Genomic DNA, 16074 nt, shown 5'->3' on the forward strand with positions numbered 1-16074 from the left:
CAAACTCAAACACTGGGCTGTATTGTTGGTTTCTGAAAGCCCTCCCTGGTCATTTGAATAGTCTCAAGAGCTTTTAGTGTGTAGTTTGGAGAATATGACACTCATCTATTGTCTACTTGAAATTTTTAAACCTTTAAAATTTTTTATAAGTGAAATAGATACGGCCCTTCCTCATTCGTTTTCAACCTGGGAAAGCTTTAAATCTCCTCGTCTGAGCAACAACAATGACACATGTGCACACAAACACATGCAAGAAAAGAAAATGGTTAAAATGACAAGAAAGGATTTTTTGAATGATTGATACAGTTTGGTGCTTATGACAAAAGTCATTGTTTTAAGAATTAAAACTCTTGGATGATGAAGGTTATGACGTATGGATTTTACCACTGCAGGCCATTGTGGGCCCTGATTAATACCCAGCAACATGATTTTATTATGGAAAAAAAAAAGATGTCAAGGCTAGGTTAAGTGGTGTTCTTGACTTTATCATAGTCTTTTCTTCAAGAATTGCTCATTAAAAAGGAGGAAAGAAAGGAAGGGAAAGGAGAGAAGAAAGAAAAGAATTCTTTGTCATAGCAATTAGGAAGCCTTCAATGACTCCTGTGGACCATAGGATCAGGATGAAAATCCTTTATAACATGATTCCCACCTCCATTTCTAGCCTGTGCTTTGCCTCCATAAAGTTGCTTCTGATTCCTTGAATATGATAATTTTATAAATCCATGCATTTGCTGATAATGTTACCTATGCTTGGAATGTGAATCTAATCACTTCCTCTTCCCATCTGGTGCAATCCATCTTTATCTTTCAAGGTCCACCTTATAAGTCCTGTTCTCTGTGAGGACACTTCCCCTGAGCTTCATGATCAGAATTGCTTACTTCCTTGTTCTCAATCAATCAGCCTTTTAAGTAATAAGTAATAATGAAAATTAATACCTTGTAATGGCCTACAATGAAAAAGACTATGAAAAGAAATATATACATAATATGTTTTCTCTTATTTCATTTATTTTTAAGGAAAAATATAAATGAATCACTATGCTGTGCACCAGAAATTAACACAATATTGTAAATCAATTATCCTCCAACTTTTAAAAATTGGGGGAAAAAAAAGAAAGCTAAATGATATATGCAATGTGCCAGCACATTGCATGGCACATAGTAGGTGAATGTTCAGTACAAGATTAGAAACTAAATTAATGTTCTGAGAGACCTCTGTCACTATTTGTACTTATATAATGGGGTACCTTGGATCACTCCATGTTCTTTATCATATTCATGTGTTGGAGATGGGGGAAAAAACCCTCAGAACATTGACAGTGTTGTTTCTAAAAATTTGTGCTCCTCTCCAACTGTGACTCTGAATTTGAGGTGGTAAAACATTCTTCTGGGCTCATTTCTGTGCACTCTAATAATTCCAATTCAATTGAGCATTTATTGATCATCTGTTATGTGCAAGGAACTATACCTTGCTCTGAAAAGGCTAACATGAGTAAGAAATCCACCTTTTCCCTCCACCCCAATCAAGAAGCCGACTGTTCTGACAGGGGTGCAGGCATGCCCACCAGTAGCAGTAATAATCATCAAATTGTGAAAGGGTTATAAGCACAGTGCTGTGGAATCATGCAGAAGTGAGCAACTAGTTCTTACAAGAGATCAGGTGAGACCATGTCAGCTGAGCCTTGAAGTAACAGCTTGCATGGAGGGGGCAGAGGGTTGAGTATGAGATTTTCCAGCAAAGAGAGTAACATGAGCAAAAGCATGAAGATACACCAAACCTATTCGGGACTGAGTAATTCACAGTGGCCGGAGCACAAGGTCTTTGGGGGAACTGATGGGAGATGAAACCATGAAGGAAAAACGGGGGCAAATTGTGGTTCTTACTGTTGCCTTTTCTAATGCTCTTGAATTTTGAACTTAAAGGTGTCTCATTTAAGTAAATTCTCAACAAAACCATCAATTTACTGAGAGATAAACTATGGGGTTATTATTCATCTTTCAAAAAGAAATAAAAGTACATTTTTTCAAGTAGTAAGGATTCCTAATACATTTAAAACATTATTTGCTTTGTAAATTTAGATTGACGTGCAACTTTTCAGGAACCCGTGGATTGTAAACAAACTATATATTTACTGGTGTGAGTGTCACCTCACCTGCATAGTTGGGAAAGGGAGGCCAGAGGTGTTTTTTCTACTGAGGGAAATATATTTGTTTAAGAGGCTGATGAGATGGCTAAAATGAGATGTTAATAGATCTTATTTGCTTATGTGCTGAGTGCTTGGGAACTCTTTAACTACTGATTGCAAGGATGCAGGCTTTGAACTTATATTCCTTCTCTGGGTTCAGAATTTGAAGGTAAAAGAGTTTTAATTACAAATTCCTTGGCATCATTACACTTTGGCTCCATGTACATTTTCCTATGTAAGTTCCAGGTATTCTCTGTATTTTTTTAACTTTTAATTTTGAACACATTTTAGACTCGCAGATATGTTGCGAAACAGTACAGTTTCCATGTATTTCTCACCTCGCTTCCCCTAATACTAACGCCTGCATCAGCATAGTGTGGTCAAAGCCAGGAAATTAGCATTGTTTTCATACTATTAACTAAACTAAAAACTTTATTCTAATTTTACTAATATTTATTTATTAATATATACTAAATATTAGTAGTATTTCCACTAATGTCCATTTTTTGTGCCAGAATCCCAGCCAGGAACCACACTGCATTTAGTTATTGATCATTAGTTTCTGGCACTCTTTGACCATTCCTCTGTCTTTTCTCTTTCTTGTCTGCTTTTTTTTTTTTTTTTTTTTTTTGTCTTTGTAATGACCTTACCACTTTTGAAGAGGACTGATTGGTTATGTTGTTGAACATCTCTCATTTAGAGTTCGTCATGATTGGACCTGAGGTTATGCATTTTTGGCAAGACTACCTCACATACTATCTCGTGTCCTTTGCTGGAAATCATATCACACGGTTTATGGTTGTGAACATGTCATCGCTGGTGATGTTGACCTTGATCACTTGGCCAAGGTGGTTTTTCCTTTGTACTTTGACCCCAATAGCTAATCATTATCTCTCGTTTCTGACAAATAACAAGGTAACAGAGCATGAAATGGGGAGCTGGAAGGTAACTTAGAGACCATCTTTTGTGAACCCCTCCTTTTATAGTTAAGCTTCCAGAAGATCCAAGAGGGTAACCACTTATCCACAGGTCACCAGATTACTTAATATCAGAGCAGTAGCATAGCAGTTCAGTTTCAGGCCCCCAAAATGACTATTCTGTGCTCCCTAACTGTGCACAGCACATGAAATTCACTTAGCCTCAGTTTTACTGTATAAAAAAGCTAAACTGACTATATGAATATTCAGCGAACTTTTGGTCAAAACTTAGAACCAGACTAAAAGCAACCACAGCTAGGTACGTACTCCACAGTTCCTGGTGCCCGCTCACAAGGCTGGCCGCAGCTGGAAATCAGATGTACCTCTGTATCAACACCTCTGAAATGAAAATAATTCTCCTGGAATGCTCCACATAACACATAGGGAGCAACAACAAAAAACCTACTTGAGATTTTTAACAGAAAAAGGAGATTTGTTTATTAATAATTCATGAGTTCCCATTGAACATGCACGACAGAAACAGTGCTATTCAATAGAGAATACTGTCATCTGTCACTGTTTTATTTGACATTTACACTTTTTTTTTTTGCCTGATACTGCAAAACTTTCTTGGATGGCATGCAAAAATTATATAAATGAAAAAAATCCCAGTGTGGGGACTCTATCTCTTCTGTGATGGGTTCACTCCCAATTCCTTGCATGTGTGTTCATGCAACAGCGTGGCACTTTTTCACACAATCATTAGCCACCAAACAAGCTAGTAAGAGACCCTATTGAGAAAACAGAGATAAGCATCCCAAATGGGCTGGGGGAAGGATCATGTGAAGAAAAAGATGGAGGGCGAGATGGCAAGTGAGGTGGAAGAATAGATTTCCGCAAGATAAGCACACAAATGTGCGGAGTGAGCAAGTGAGTCTGAGAGAATGGAAAGCAAATCATGGCTGCCGTGAAGCAAACTGACAAAAATACATTGCCGTTTCAGATGCAAAATAAATATTTATAAATGACATCATGGGAGCTCCACTAGTAGGGAATATCGGCATTTAGTAGAAGAGCAAGTCAGAGTCAGGAGCACCTCGCAGCTTTGTGCTACTGTAAGGCTCTCGACAATATTTCTGCTCTGTAGGTTAGTTATTATTTATAAAAATCACAGAACCAGCTGATACATTCATAAGCTAATTATTGAAGCAGCTGGGTACACATGGTGCAATATGTCCAAGGCTGTGAAGTATCACAGATTTCTTGGGGCCTGCTGTGGTGGGGGTGCACTGTTGAAGGCTCCATCCCTTAATCTGATCAGCCAAGCAAACACTTTGTGGGGAAACTAGATTAATAACCCTCTAAATACCATGAATGTGCTTCAGCTTCAAAACTGGGTTCCCTTAAACATGCTATTAGCTCAGCTCCATCAGGGATTTGAGGAAGTTCTCTGGTGCCCTAAGAACAGGGTCTTGTTGGCTACCTCCCTGTGCCAGAAATTAATTTGGTTTGCTTATGTCTGCACACATGATCACACTTGTGTCTAATCCGCTCCCTAATAGCTTCAAGGTCAGGACCCTGCATGTCAGTGGGCAAATTGAGCACTAGACTGCTTAAAGACTGATGGCAGACAGCACACAGTCCATAACGAGGCCTGTAGTTTGTTCTAAGTGATTGTAATGAGTGCAGATTATAACAGCGCATATAAATCAAATGCGGCAATGCATGTTGTGCGAGACATTCCGAGTTTCATACGTGGAGATCCTACTCAGCTGTCACCTGTCTCCTTTCAAGCTGCGGCTTCCCACAATGCAGTTCACTCCTCATGCGGAACAGCAGGTGCTGTCCTCCTTAAGGTCTGAGTAGCTCAGAACGTCATCTTTTAACAGATGTAGGTTTTTGTTTTTATTTTCTGTTAAATGATTGGCCGCCGTGCTGTAGCCTCCCCTGGGAGATGTTAAACATACCTGTTTGAAACATCTGAAAGAGTTCAGTTGGAGACTTATTCAGATCTGCGAAAAGACAGAGAAATAGGAGCTTATTTTTTCCACAGATGGTTTATTTTCCATTTCAAGAATTCTTTGCTCTGTACAAAGAAACCCTTGAGGGAACACTTGGGGACTAGGAGTTTTTTGTTTTGTTTTGTTTTTAATATTATTTGCTATCTGATAGGGATAAAAAAAATCAATCATCTTCAGTTTTCATATAGCTTGCACCTTGAAAAATCAACCATTACCTGTCTCTCAGTTGAACTGGAAAAAAAAAGCTATGAAAATACTTAGAAAAACATTTCCAAGCAAATGATGAGATATCTTGTTTTCATTCTTCCTAACCCTCTAACTCTCCCCAGCTCCCAGTTTATTGCAAGAAAAGATCAGGTCTGCGCAAATGTGGCCTCTCACTTGTAAAAACAAGGCAGTGTTGTGTTACAGATTAGTTTATAAATCCCCAGTGGCTTCACAGTTCAGTGCCTACAGCTGCTGCAGATGGGCCTGGGTTTTTGTCTCTTCGCGGTGCTGCAGCCGGCAGTTGAAGGAGAAAATGGAATGATCAGGTTATTAACATGGAGGCCGCGAGGAAGAGGCTGCACAATGAGAACAGCTGGTGTTGCTGTCTTGGCTGATGCAGCGGAGATAATCAAATCTTGCCTTTTTTGGGGGAAAGGCAGAAGACACAGTGGAGAGTTAGACAAACAACAGCTTCTGATATTATAAGGGGATTTTATAATGCATGTCAGGAACTTCCGTTGGCTTACAAGTTATGATACGGAATTTGTTGAGGTTCGGGATTTATTTTTTACAAAGTCATTTGTGTTTACTTATGCACCTTTTCTAGAAAAATTCTTACTCGTTTTTGCAGGAGGCGTGATGTGGGACAGTTCTTGTTTTTAAAATTAACGTAGCTTGGAAATGATGGGTTAGAAAGCTACTGGGTAAAATATTTTGACATGAGTCAGTGAGCGATGTTGACAGCATCCTCTGTATTATTTTCATATAATCCATCATTATTTGCATTACATTTTCTTTCTCGTGCAGTCGCGAGCGAGAGAACATCCGGATGCCAGAGTTGGGAGGCACACATTTGCAGGTGTGACCCGTCCAAGTGCCTACCTTCCTGCAGGTGTGGCTGTGGCGGGAAGGTGATGGTTTAGGAGGGCCCAGAGCCCGAGGCATTCAGAGATTGAGCAGATCGACACTTATCCTCATTCTAGCTAAGGTTGTTCTGGAGGGGTTATTGATAACTGTGAGGCTGTTTCCTCCCTGGAGAATTCAGTGCTGTTTATACATAGGCATTTTTCTTCTTCTTTAGAATTGACCACTTTGTAATACCTGTTTGTCCATCTTCACCTCTGTCTTGGAATAGACTGCTATCCAATTGGGTAATTTTTAAAAATTGTAGCTGACCAACATGAATTAATTTTTCTGAGGATTGGACAGCTACCATCTTCCTTGAGTATCTTTTACAAAGGAACTGTAAATTAATTGAGAGTATGTTCAATAGGAAGGGTGACAAGATAACCACTAGACTGACGACTCTCAGGCGTTGGTGTACCTACCTGCATGGCCATTGGTTTGTTTTCACAGTTGTCAGGCTGCCTCAGTATCTCCCCAGTTTGGTGGGAATAATTTTGACATAAAAATATGATAAACTGGGATGGTACCTGACTGCACTGAAGCCCCTGCTGCTGCTCTGCACTCAGCAGTTTGACTCAAGTGACCGTGTCTGTTTCCAGGGCTGGTTGTGTGAACTGCTCCGCTGGAAGGAGAACCCCAGCCCAGAAAACCGCACCCTCTGGGAGAACCTCTGTACCATCCGTCGCTTCCTGAACCTTCCCCAGCACGAGAGGGATGTGATTTACGAGGAGGAATCAAGGCATCATCACAGCGAGCGCATGCAACATGTGGTCCAGCTTCCCCCTGAGCCGGTGCAGGTAAGCATCCCCTTGTCCTCCGAAACTGAGCAGGGCTGTTGGTGCCAGCAACTGTTGAGGGTCAGAGGGGCACACCACACCGTCTCCCCTCAGAAGATATCTCATGCCATGTCCCCAGGGACAGAGGGCCCCGTTTTCACAGTGGGCATATTGTGTGTGTGTGTGTGTGTTTATGTGTGTATATGTATGCATGTGTGCACGTGCACACACACACACATACACACACAAATGACTGAGGCATCGATTCTGAAGGCAGCTGCTTTCCTGAGAGCATTTTACTTGTGGGGCTGTGAAGCCAGAGACTTCATGGAGAATTAAATCTACCAATTAGAAAATCTAGTTCATAGTTCCCATCAGTTCATTTTCTGAAGGAAAAACTCTGAAGTAGCCAATGAATTGATACAATATTCCTCAAGGAATATTTCACTAGGCTGAGGAAAAAGAAATATCCACATGAACTAGGGAATACCATTGAATCTCAGTAGAACCTTTGAGAGAAAGTGTGATGGAGTCTTAGAATTTTAAGATGAGCTCTTGCTGTTTTGGATTCTCTCTCTTTTAGAAATCTGTCTTCATTTGGGTTGTGTAGATTCTGCTTAGATTTGATATCATTGAGAGAAATAATATTTCTTTCTAAGAGTGACTGAGCCTAACTACTGACTCTTGCTGTAAAATCAGTTACTTTAGGGAAGAAGTATTAAGGAGGGTTTCTAAGGTTATGCCCCTTTGAGCTGTGCCGCAAATTGTTTCGGTAGGCCACAAAATTTGTCCTACTGCCCAACATCACCAATCCCAACTGCCACCGAGGGCGATCCTTTAGGGCCCTGTCTGAATCTCCTTTTGTGTAGCAAGAAGAGGAAAGGTGAGGCAGGAGTGCAGGTCTGTGTGCGTGTGAGGGTGAAGAAGGGAGATGAGAATGAGGGAAGGATGGGGCCGTGGTTTCTTGATCAGATATCAGGAGAGGTGGTGAAGGACGGGTGAAATCCTCTCTTTGAGCTGTCCTGTCTCCTGGCCCCTTGCTCTACCCTCACATGCCTTGGTGGAAAAGTCAGAAGTCAGTGGGTCCATTATATCACTTTTTATCCAGATATTGACATCTCAGTCAATGCTCTCGTTGGGTACTTTCCAAAGTCACAGAGTGAATCACCCAGATCAGACTTATGAGTTGGTAGAGCTATAAGCACCTCCAGGAGTCTCTTATAATATACACAGTGAACTCAGAGTGTGGGGGTGACAAAGAGTACTTGGTTAATAAGTGGCAGAGCCCGCTCTCCTGGCTCTGGGCTAGTGCTTGGGTGACTCATTTCCCAGAGGTGAGCCCAAGTCTTACGCTTTAGGATCAGCCTCTCTCTTCCGTCTCTTGTCCTTTCCTGGCTAGGGCCACATCCAAACACCAGGGCACCTCTCTACAGACAATTAGGTCAGCATATGCTGAGTCATATGGATTTTGAGATTTAGTAAAAATTAAAATTACAAAGGGGGCCCATTATAGGTTCACCAACCTTTTATTTTAGAAAATAAATTTATTCAAAAAATTCAAGGGAGGCTCCCATTTATTATTCATGTTTCATATGATAAAATATTCTTTAATAACAAACAGATTAATGAAAAGGAAAACCTAGACAAAAAAACGTCTTGCAAACATATACATTCAGTCCTATGAAAAAACTCACTATCACCCCTGTTTTTCTCATTTTGATGTGAATTGGTCAGAACTTCTGTGTTGAACCAACACAGGGCCAACAACTAGCTTCAGGGAACCACTGACTCTGTGTGGACTTTTCATTCAGGGTCCATCTTAGTCAATCCAGGCAAGGTAGAAACAGAGCAGAAGTGAAACGCTGATTTATTATAGACATTAATAGCATTTCTTTTTCATTATAGGATGATGACAGAGTTGACAATTTAGAGAAGTTTGAGATAAGAATACTAATACCTAATTCTTCATTAAAATGAGGACCTCCCTTCATCTGGATGATGACTCCTGTATATTTGTGTCTCCACTCTTTGTCCAGAAATTCTCATCTCTGTGAGGTCCCTGCGTTTAGGGAGCTAGAAGGATGTTCAACATAGTATTTTGAGTATTTTGCCTTTCAACTGACCAGTCTGAGTAAAGTAAATCTTAGAAGCAGACAGCCAGTTTATTTATGATTTTTATTATCTTTTATGTTAGTATGTCAGAACTAGAGTGTGCTAACAATATTTAATGGCTAAGAAAGAGTCAGTCTGTAATTTTCCTTTTCAGTTTTAAGCACTTTGTGGCTATTAACATTAACTTCTGACATCACTAAGAGAATTCACTTGTTTTATAAAAGGTTACTTCTATCACTCAGCTCTTAGCTAAAGAGTTTACAAATAAGGTAATTTTCTCTTCATTGACTTTGTCTTAGCCATTGACCTTGATCCCACAACTACTGTGAAACTCTTCAGTACATTCCCTTTTTTTTTTCTTTTTATAAACATTGTGCCTATCTCTCAGTGATACCCCTTTGAATGCTGCATTTATGTTTCTTGGTAAAATACAAAGCTTTGGGTTAATTCTTTATTACAATTGTGATACGAAAAATGAAGAGAACTTGAACTAGCCATCAGACTGGAGTAGAGCTGTCACGGCCTCTGTGACTTGGGAAGGACTGTATTTAGAAAAATCCCAGACTACTAAAATACGTCTGCAGCTGTCCAAAAGTTAAGGCTCTGGACTCAGGGTTGGGATTCACTGTGCACTCACATCCACTAAAATTTTAGGAAGATGTAATTGCTTATGTGTTTTAAGAATTTAAAAATTTGCATGTTGGTAATGTTAGTTTGGTGATGTTACATTTTGTCTAATTAGGCAGAAAATGCGGCATTATTAAACTGTTAAGTATAGGTGAAATCAGTGGTTATTAAGAATCTCTGGTATATGCACAGAAGTCCATCCCATTTGTGGTCATAGAAGAGTGCCACTTAAATTTCTTTAAGTAGTTAGGGTACACTATTCCCCAATGTTTCTTAAAGTATAAAGATATGAAGCAGTGACCTTTGCACATAATTACCCACCACGTCGGTCTGTCAAATTACAGCTCCACTGGACAAAAGGAGCTTGGAATCACCCCCTCACCATTTGGTGCTTTCTGTGATGTCAAGATGCCGCTTAGAGTCAGAACCTCTTTCCTCACCCAAGGAAGGAAATTATTCTTGCCTTCTCTTTGCAAATAGTTTATTAATTGGTAGTCTTATATTGCATGCAGATGTTTCTTTTTTTAAGTCCATGAAAGTTTTGAAAAATTTAAGCCCACATTTAGAAATTAGAAGATTTTGCTTAAAATCCAGATTTCAGGTAACAATCCAGAAAATCAGAAGATGTGACCCGCTGGGCCACACGGCGGGGCTGACACTCTCTGTGCAAGGCACACACTCGCCATCCTCTGCAAGAGCCCCACGTGCTGTTTCTGCACCCATCCACTTAGTTCACTTAGGCCACTCCTGTCACATCATTCTGTCCTGGTGAGGCCAGCTGGCCCCGAGACTCCTGCATCCGAAGCTCTATACACCAAAAGCCATACATGCCTTTGCCCTGTGGTTCTGATTTCTTCCATGGTAGCCACTGTGTGCCATCTATTTTTATAATTCTAACACCTGACAGAATCCTTCCCATGCTTACCAAGAAGTGCACACGTGAAGGCATTTCCCTTCAGAGGTGAAGCTAGGTTATAGTTGGGTTTGGGGCCCCTAAGAGGTATTGTCAGCCGCAGAGACTTGGGGGTCCTGGAAGAAAGACACATTTTTTTCCTTATGAATTCAAATCTCTCCAGCTGATATAGATTTGATGCCATATTGAATTATCCGGTTTCTCCAGTTTTCTTTCTGGTATTCTCAGCTTCTTCAGAAACCCCCATTTAAGTCCCTGCTGTCTGGGAGGTGACTTTGCAGGCTCTGAACGCACCTTGTAAACTAGATCCGCCTACACTGTGGATTCTCAGTGGGGCCATACTGCCCCAGGGAGTAAAAACTGATTCTTGGGGAGCATAATAATCATCAGTTTCCAGTTGTTTATGGGCCTCCAAAGGGACATAGTACATAAAGGGATATTCTGTATATCCGATATTAAAATTGCATGACGTGGGGGAAATGAATAAGAAAAAATGCCTAAAAAGGCTCCTTTGGGGAATAATAATGAAAAAAATGTTGCAAAATGCTAATATACATAGTTTCCAGTGCATGTCTACATAATACAAAGAAGACCATCATAAGTGAGATGAGATGGTATGATAGACTAAAACATTCCATGAAAAAGATGAAATGAATTCCAGTTTTCACACCAAAAGGTTGGAGACAAAATTGTTTCTTGTGGTTGCAGCGATTTTCCCCCTAGTGGTTATTACGACCCGAGGCCCTGAAGTGAGTGGATAGCCTCAACTTAGAATCAAAAACTAGTTAGGTTAGGGTATTCATTATTACCAGCTCCATTTTACAATTGGAAAAACTGGAGCAGAAGTGTAGAGCTTTGCCTGAAGCCAGGATTGCCAGCTGAATGAAAACACAGGCGTTTTTGGCATCCAGTCTTTCCTCTGACCACACTTCTCTCTTAATGCAGCAAAGGAGAAAGGACATTGCTCATGCTATGACTAGGTCACTGAGAGGGGCTGATTGGGGAGCATTTGCCAAATTGTTCATGTCTGTGTAGTTTGTGCTTTATTGCTTTATTATATTTCCACCACAGTGTTTCCATGGGTTATTTTGTAAGTTCAGGAATTCTGAGCTTGCTGCTATGTGGTTTCCTGACAAGTACTTGTTTTAAAATTCCATGCCGTATGCTGAGTAAGAATGTGAGACCCGGTGGATGACAGCCGACACCAGCATTAGACCTTGGCTCGTTTGGGTTGATGCCCACTCAGGGGATTCTCAGCATTTTCTAAGCTACTGAATCCTTGTCATTGATATCAACCAGTGGTCCTCAACCAAGGGTGACTTTGCCCCCCCATGGGATCTTTGGCTGTGTCTGGAGACGTTTTTGCTTGTAACTTGAAGGTGCTGCTGGTATCTGCTCGGTGGAGGCCAGGGATGCTGTCAAATATCCCATAACATGTGTACATGGCAGGATCCCAACAAACACTTACCTGTTCTACAATGTCAGTAGTGCTGGGGCTGAAAAAGCTGCCACAGACACACTACTGGTTGCCTAACAGTATAAGATACAGAATCTTCAGTATCTCTGAGACTGACTCGGAGTTTTTCCTGTTCAAAATCCAGTGATGATAACAGCAGTAACAATGGTGATGGTTCTTCTTCTTCCCTGGAAGCAGCTGGCCTTTTGGGGAGCCAGGGTTTCAAACTGTGAGATTTTTCCATCTCTTGTCTTCCTCAAACCTTATGAAAAACCAAGGTGGGGCGGTGATTTTTATCCACTTTCACATATGAGAAACTGAAGCTTAGACAAGTTAAGTAACCTGTTCAGAATGAGCCTATAACTCCATGTTTGTCTACCTTCAGTGTCTGACTTTTTTCTCTGTGCTAGAAAGAACCACTAAACATGCAGAGCCAGCCTTCCCTGGATACTTGCTGTTAGCTGTCTGATACTATGTGAAGCTGTTTATGTATGTTATTTAATTTTTACTCATTCTACTGAATAGATCTAGTTTTGTGAGTTCTGGGCTTTTTTTTACAAGATTTTCAGTACAGTGAACCTGTAACTCACTGGTGTGATGTCAAAGAACTGATATGACTGAATTTTTCACTTTTTGTTGAGCTGCTTTGGCATTTTGAGATAGCCTTGGACTGTGACTCTCACTGCTGATGTTTAAGGGTATTTGAAATCTATGAGTAAGCACTGAGAATTCAAGCATGGCTTTCTGCTCCGGCTGTGGGTATATTTTGATTTGTGAATTTGCTTCCATAAGGACAACGTCTAGGATAAATAAGCTAATTAATTAATCAATTAAGGATGTTTGCAAATTCTCTTACCAGGTGACTAGAATTTCTTCCACTTTGGATTCATTCCAAGTTCCCATTCAAAGATGGCTGTCTGAATGTGGCTCCAGAGTTCTGAAAGCCTACCCTAGTCGTGAGGGCGTGTGCAGATGGACATTTGCCATCTTGAATGAAATACTATAGCAGTTGCGTATAAAGAGGTCCTCACTCGGGAAACCTTTGGGAGTCCCTGCCCGTCAATGAGGAGCCACACTAGCTTTTTTTCATATTAATATTATGTTATCCCACATGTATTTATTCAATTTGAAGAGCATTCCTCATTTCTTTGTTAGCAGTTAGCTTTTCAGCACGTCCAAACTTTTTAATTTATCATTGGGAATATAGAAAGATGTGGAGGTCATTTACAATTAATTCCTTTTACTCTAAGAAATGGACATTTCCACTTTGGGTTCCCCTTTTTCCAAAGTGCAGTGAACAGATTTCTCTTGGTGGTGATGTCAGAAAGCTGAAGAAATTCCTTAGAATTGGTAGTGATAGATTAACTATGGCTTTGTTTTCTCCGGAGATTTAGGCAAGTTGCTTGCCTACTTTTTAAATTTAAAGTTTCTTAAGGTTTTTTTTTTTTTCTTTTGCAAGGCATGGAAACTCTGGCTTAATTATTGGAGATATGTTAAAAGAAGTTGAGGGTGATAGAACTTCATGAAAATCCAAGTGTAGGCCTGTGAATATAGTTCGGTTTCTCTGAACCTGGAACTGGGAATTCAGCAGGTGCAGTTCATGGATTCACCCGCTCATAACTTTTCTGTATGCCTGTATCAAATCCAGCTTCTGCTTCCCACCCCTTACTCACTGCTTTAAATTTGTAGAAGAGAGAGATTGGTCCACCTTATCCCCAAGAAGGCAAACTTTCTTGACACAATTTCCAACCAATAATGTGAATGCTTAATTTGGAAGGCACTGCATTTTAGAGGAAGAGCTTTCTTGGGCACCAGGTTAGAATAATCTCAAGGAGAATGGGAAATAGAAATCTAACTGACTGCAGACATGTATGAAGGTAACCTGTGAATAGCCTGTCCTTGGGCTGGAAAGTTAGGGCCATTTAGTAGAACATGGCTCCTAGGACCCTGCATTTATCAGGGCAGATGGTAGCAGGTGTGATTAACAAGTCTGATATAAAGTTTTCATATCAAGGGAGATTTACATGGCTTTTCAATATAAAGTGCTGTGGACAGGTAAGCAATAGGAAATGAATGCCTAAGAGTGATTTTAAGTTTGTGTGTATCCAAAGTATTATGCCTTTTTATTTTATTGTAACTTTTCTAACATTTATCTTGAATGTCCATGTGTTCTGGCACTGTGCTCTAGATCCTGACAGAAATTAAACTCAAAATTTTACAGGAATCTGTTCTAGGTCTGCCTATTTATTGCTTTAAAGTGGGTTCGACATTTTACTAGGCTTATCATTTTAATAATTGGAGTTAGCTTTCTATGTCTCGTCCTTCATGGGGTTGTTCCAGTGTTTTTGCCAAGCAGAGCTTGCCTGTGAGTAACTAAACCTGCACAACACACCATCTTCCAAATTAAACATCCAGGATTAGCTATTGGTTGGAAGTGAAATGTCAAGCAGCTGGGTCCCACCTCTCCCAGTCTTTCCTGTCCTGGGCAACAGAGAGAGCTTTGGTTTCTTGAGTAGCTTGCTCTTCCATAATTGCTATGCTCTTTAAGTAATGGTCTGATTTTGATATTTTGCATTTTTTGAGAAGCAGCACGATCCCTTCAGCTCATGCTGTGGGTTACTGATAACACTCTATGTTTTTTAGATCCTGAAACTTCATGGAAGGCACTTTGCCCAACACCACTTTATAGGTAAAGGGAAGACACAGAGTTAGCTATCATTTACATCGGTACAAATACTCCTCACTGGTACAAGTTTCTGTACTGCTTAGTGCTCGGGAACCACTAAAGTCATTAACGTAAATTATGTTCCTTTATGTCTACTTTTACAAGTTTTGGGACAGCAGGGTACTCCTCATTGTCATATTCTTTTCCTTCTGGTGATATTAAATGAAAGTAGGTATGTTATAAAACCTTTAGTACCTTGGACTTTTCTTGCTGTTATGATAGGAAAATGAGATTAAACATAATACTTCTGAACATAAAGCTGGGTTGTCTTTAAAATATATATATATATATATATATATATATGGCTATGGAATTGTTAGGGAATATTCTTGCTTCTTGTTCTATTGGCCAACTCAGTGTGGCTGTTTTCTATGTACCTGCTTCCTTCCTTCCACTCTCCTTTCTTTCTTTTCAATAATTTGAAACACTCTTTTAAGCTGAAAGAACAGAGGGCAGTGGCTAATAAGTTTTGTGGAGAGGCAAACTGATTAAATCTGAGCATTATGGAGCAAACAGAGAGAGGCAAAATAGACTAAGAATGCGTCCAATGCACCTGCCTTCTCCTCCACCCACAAAAACAACAACAATACATTTAAACTTAAATTAAGGCCCTTGTAGACACTGATGTATGATTGTTCTAAAGAAGGGTCTCATCACACTTCATCTGTGAGAAGGAAAATACATTCCTTTATAGTTTCATAGATACCTAGCAAAGTCTGGCTTTTGGGAAAGATGATTAAAATTGATTGATAAAAATGTTTTCAAGCCCCAAGTTACAAACAAGATTGAGAGAGTTGACCGTTTTTATTCTCACATTTTTGCTTGCTTGTTCAACAAATGTTGGTTGAGCTCCTTTAGTGGGCTAGGTACTACTCTAGGCACCACGTATATATAGTAAATAAAACAGAACTTCACACATATATTGAGCAGTTTTCCCCTTTACTCACGTAGAATGGCAATTTTAAGCAGACTTCATTCTCCCTCTGGCTGCCTTGCCTTCACCTAGAATTCAGGCTAAGATTTAGTGGGATCCATAGGTGGCATTTGGTTCTCCGATCCTGGCCTTGGGTGCCATCTCTTTGCTTCAGTCTTTCTAGCTATTTCCAGAATGTACTGGATAGTATCTTTAAAACATGTTGAGCCTCTCAGAGATGATATTACCTTACCAAAATGGCTATTTGAAGGTTCCAAAGTGATTTACATAGTTCTACAAAGAGTTGCATATGTA

At 40.1% G+C, this 16074-nt stretch overlaps 1 protein-coding gene across 4 annotated transcripts in view; it reads left to right on the plus strand.

Annotated features, from left to right (window-relative positions):
* SATB2 (SATB homeobox 2) overlaps positions 1 to 16074 on the plus strand; it is a 179764-nt gene that overhangs the window by 137101 nt on the left and 26589 nt on the right. For all 4 annotated transcript variants that reach the window (XM_032480114.1, XM_032480113.1, XM_032480116.1 and 1 more), the window contains one exon: positions 6837 to 7034. In XM_032480114.1, coding sequence (XP_032336005.1) covers positions 6837 to 7034 — 198 coding nt within the window. The remainder of the gene's footprint in view (positions 1 to 6836; positions 7035 to 16074) is intronic.

This window comes from Camelus ferus, chromosome 5 (assembly GCF_009834535.1).
Source record: "Camelus ferus isolate YT-003-E chromosome 5, BCGSAC_Cfer_1.0, whole genome shotgun sequence".
Classification (NCBI taxonomy): Eukaryota; Metazoa; Chordata; class Mammalia; order Artiodactyla; family Camelidae; genus Camelus; species Camelus ferus.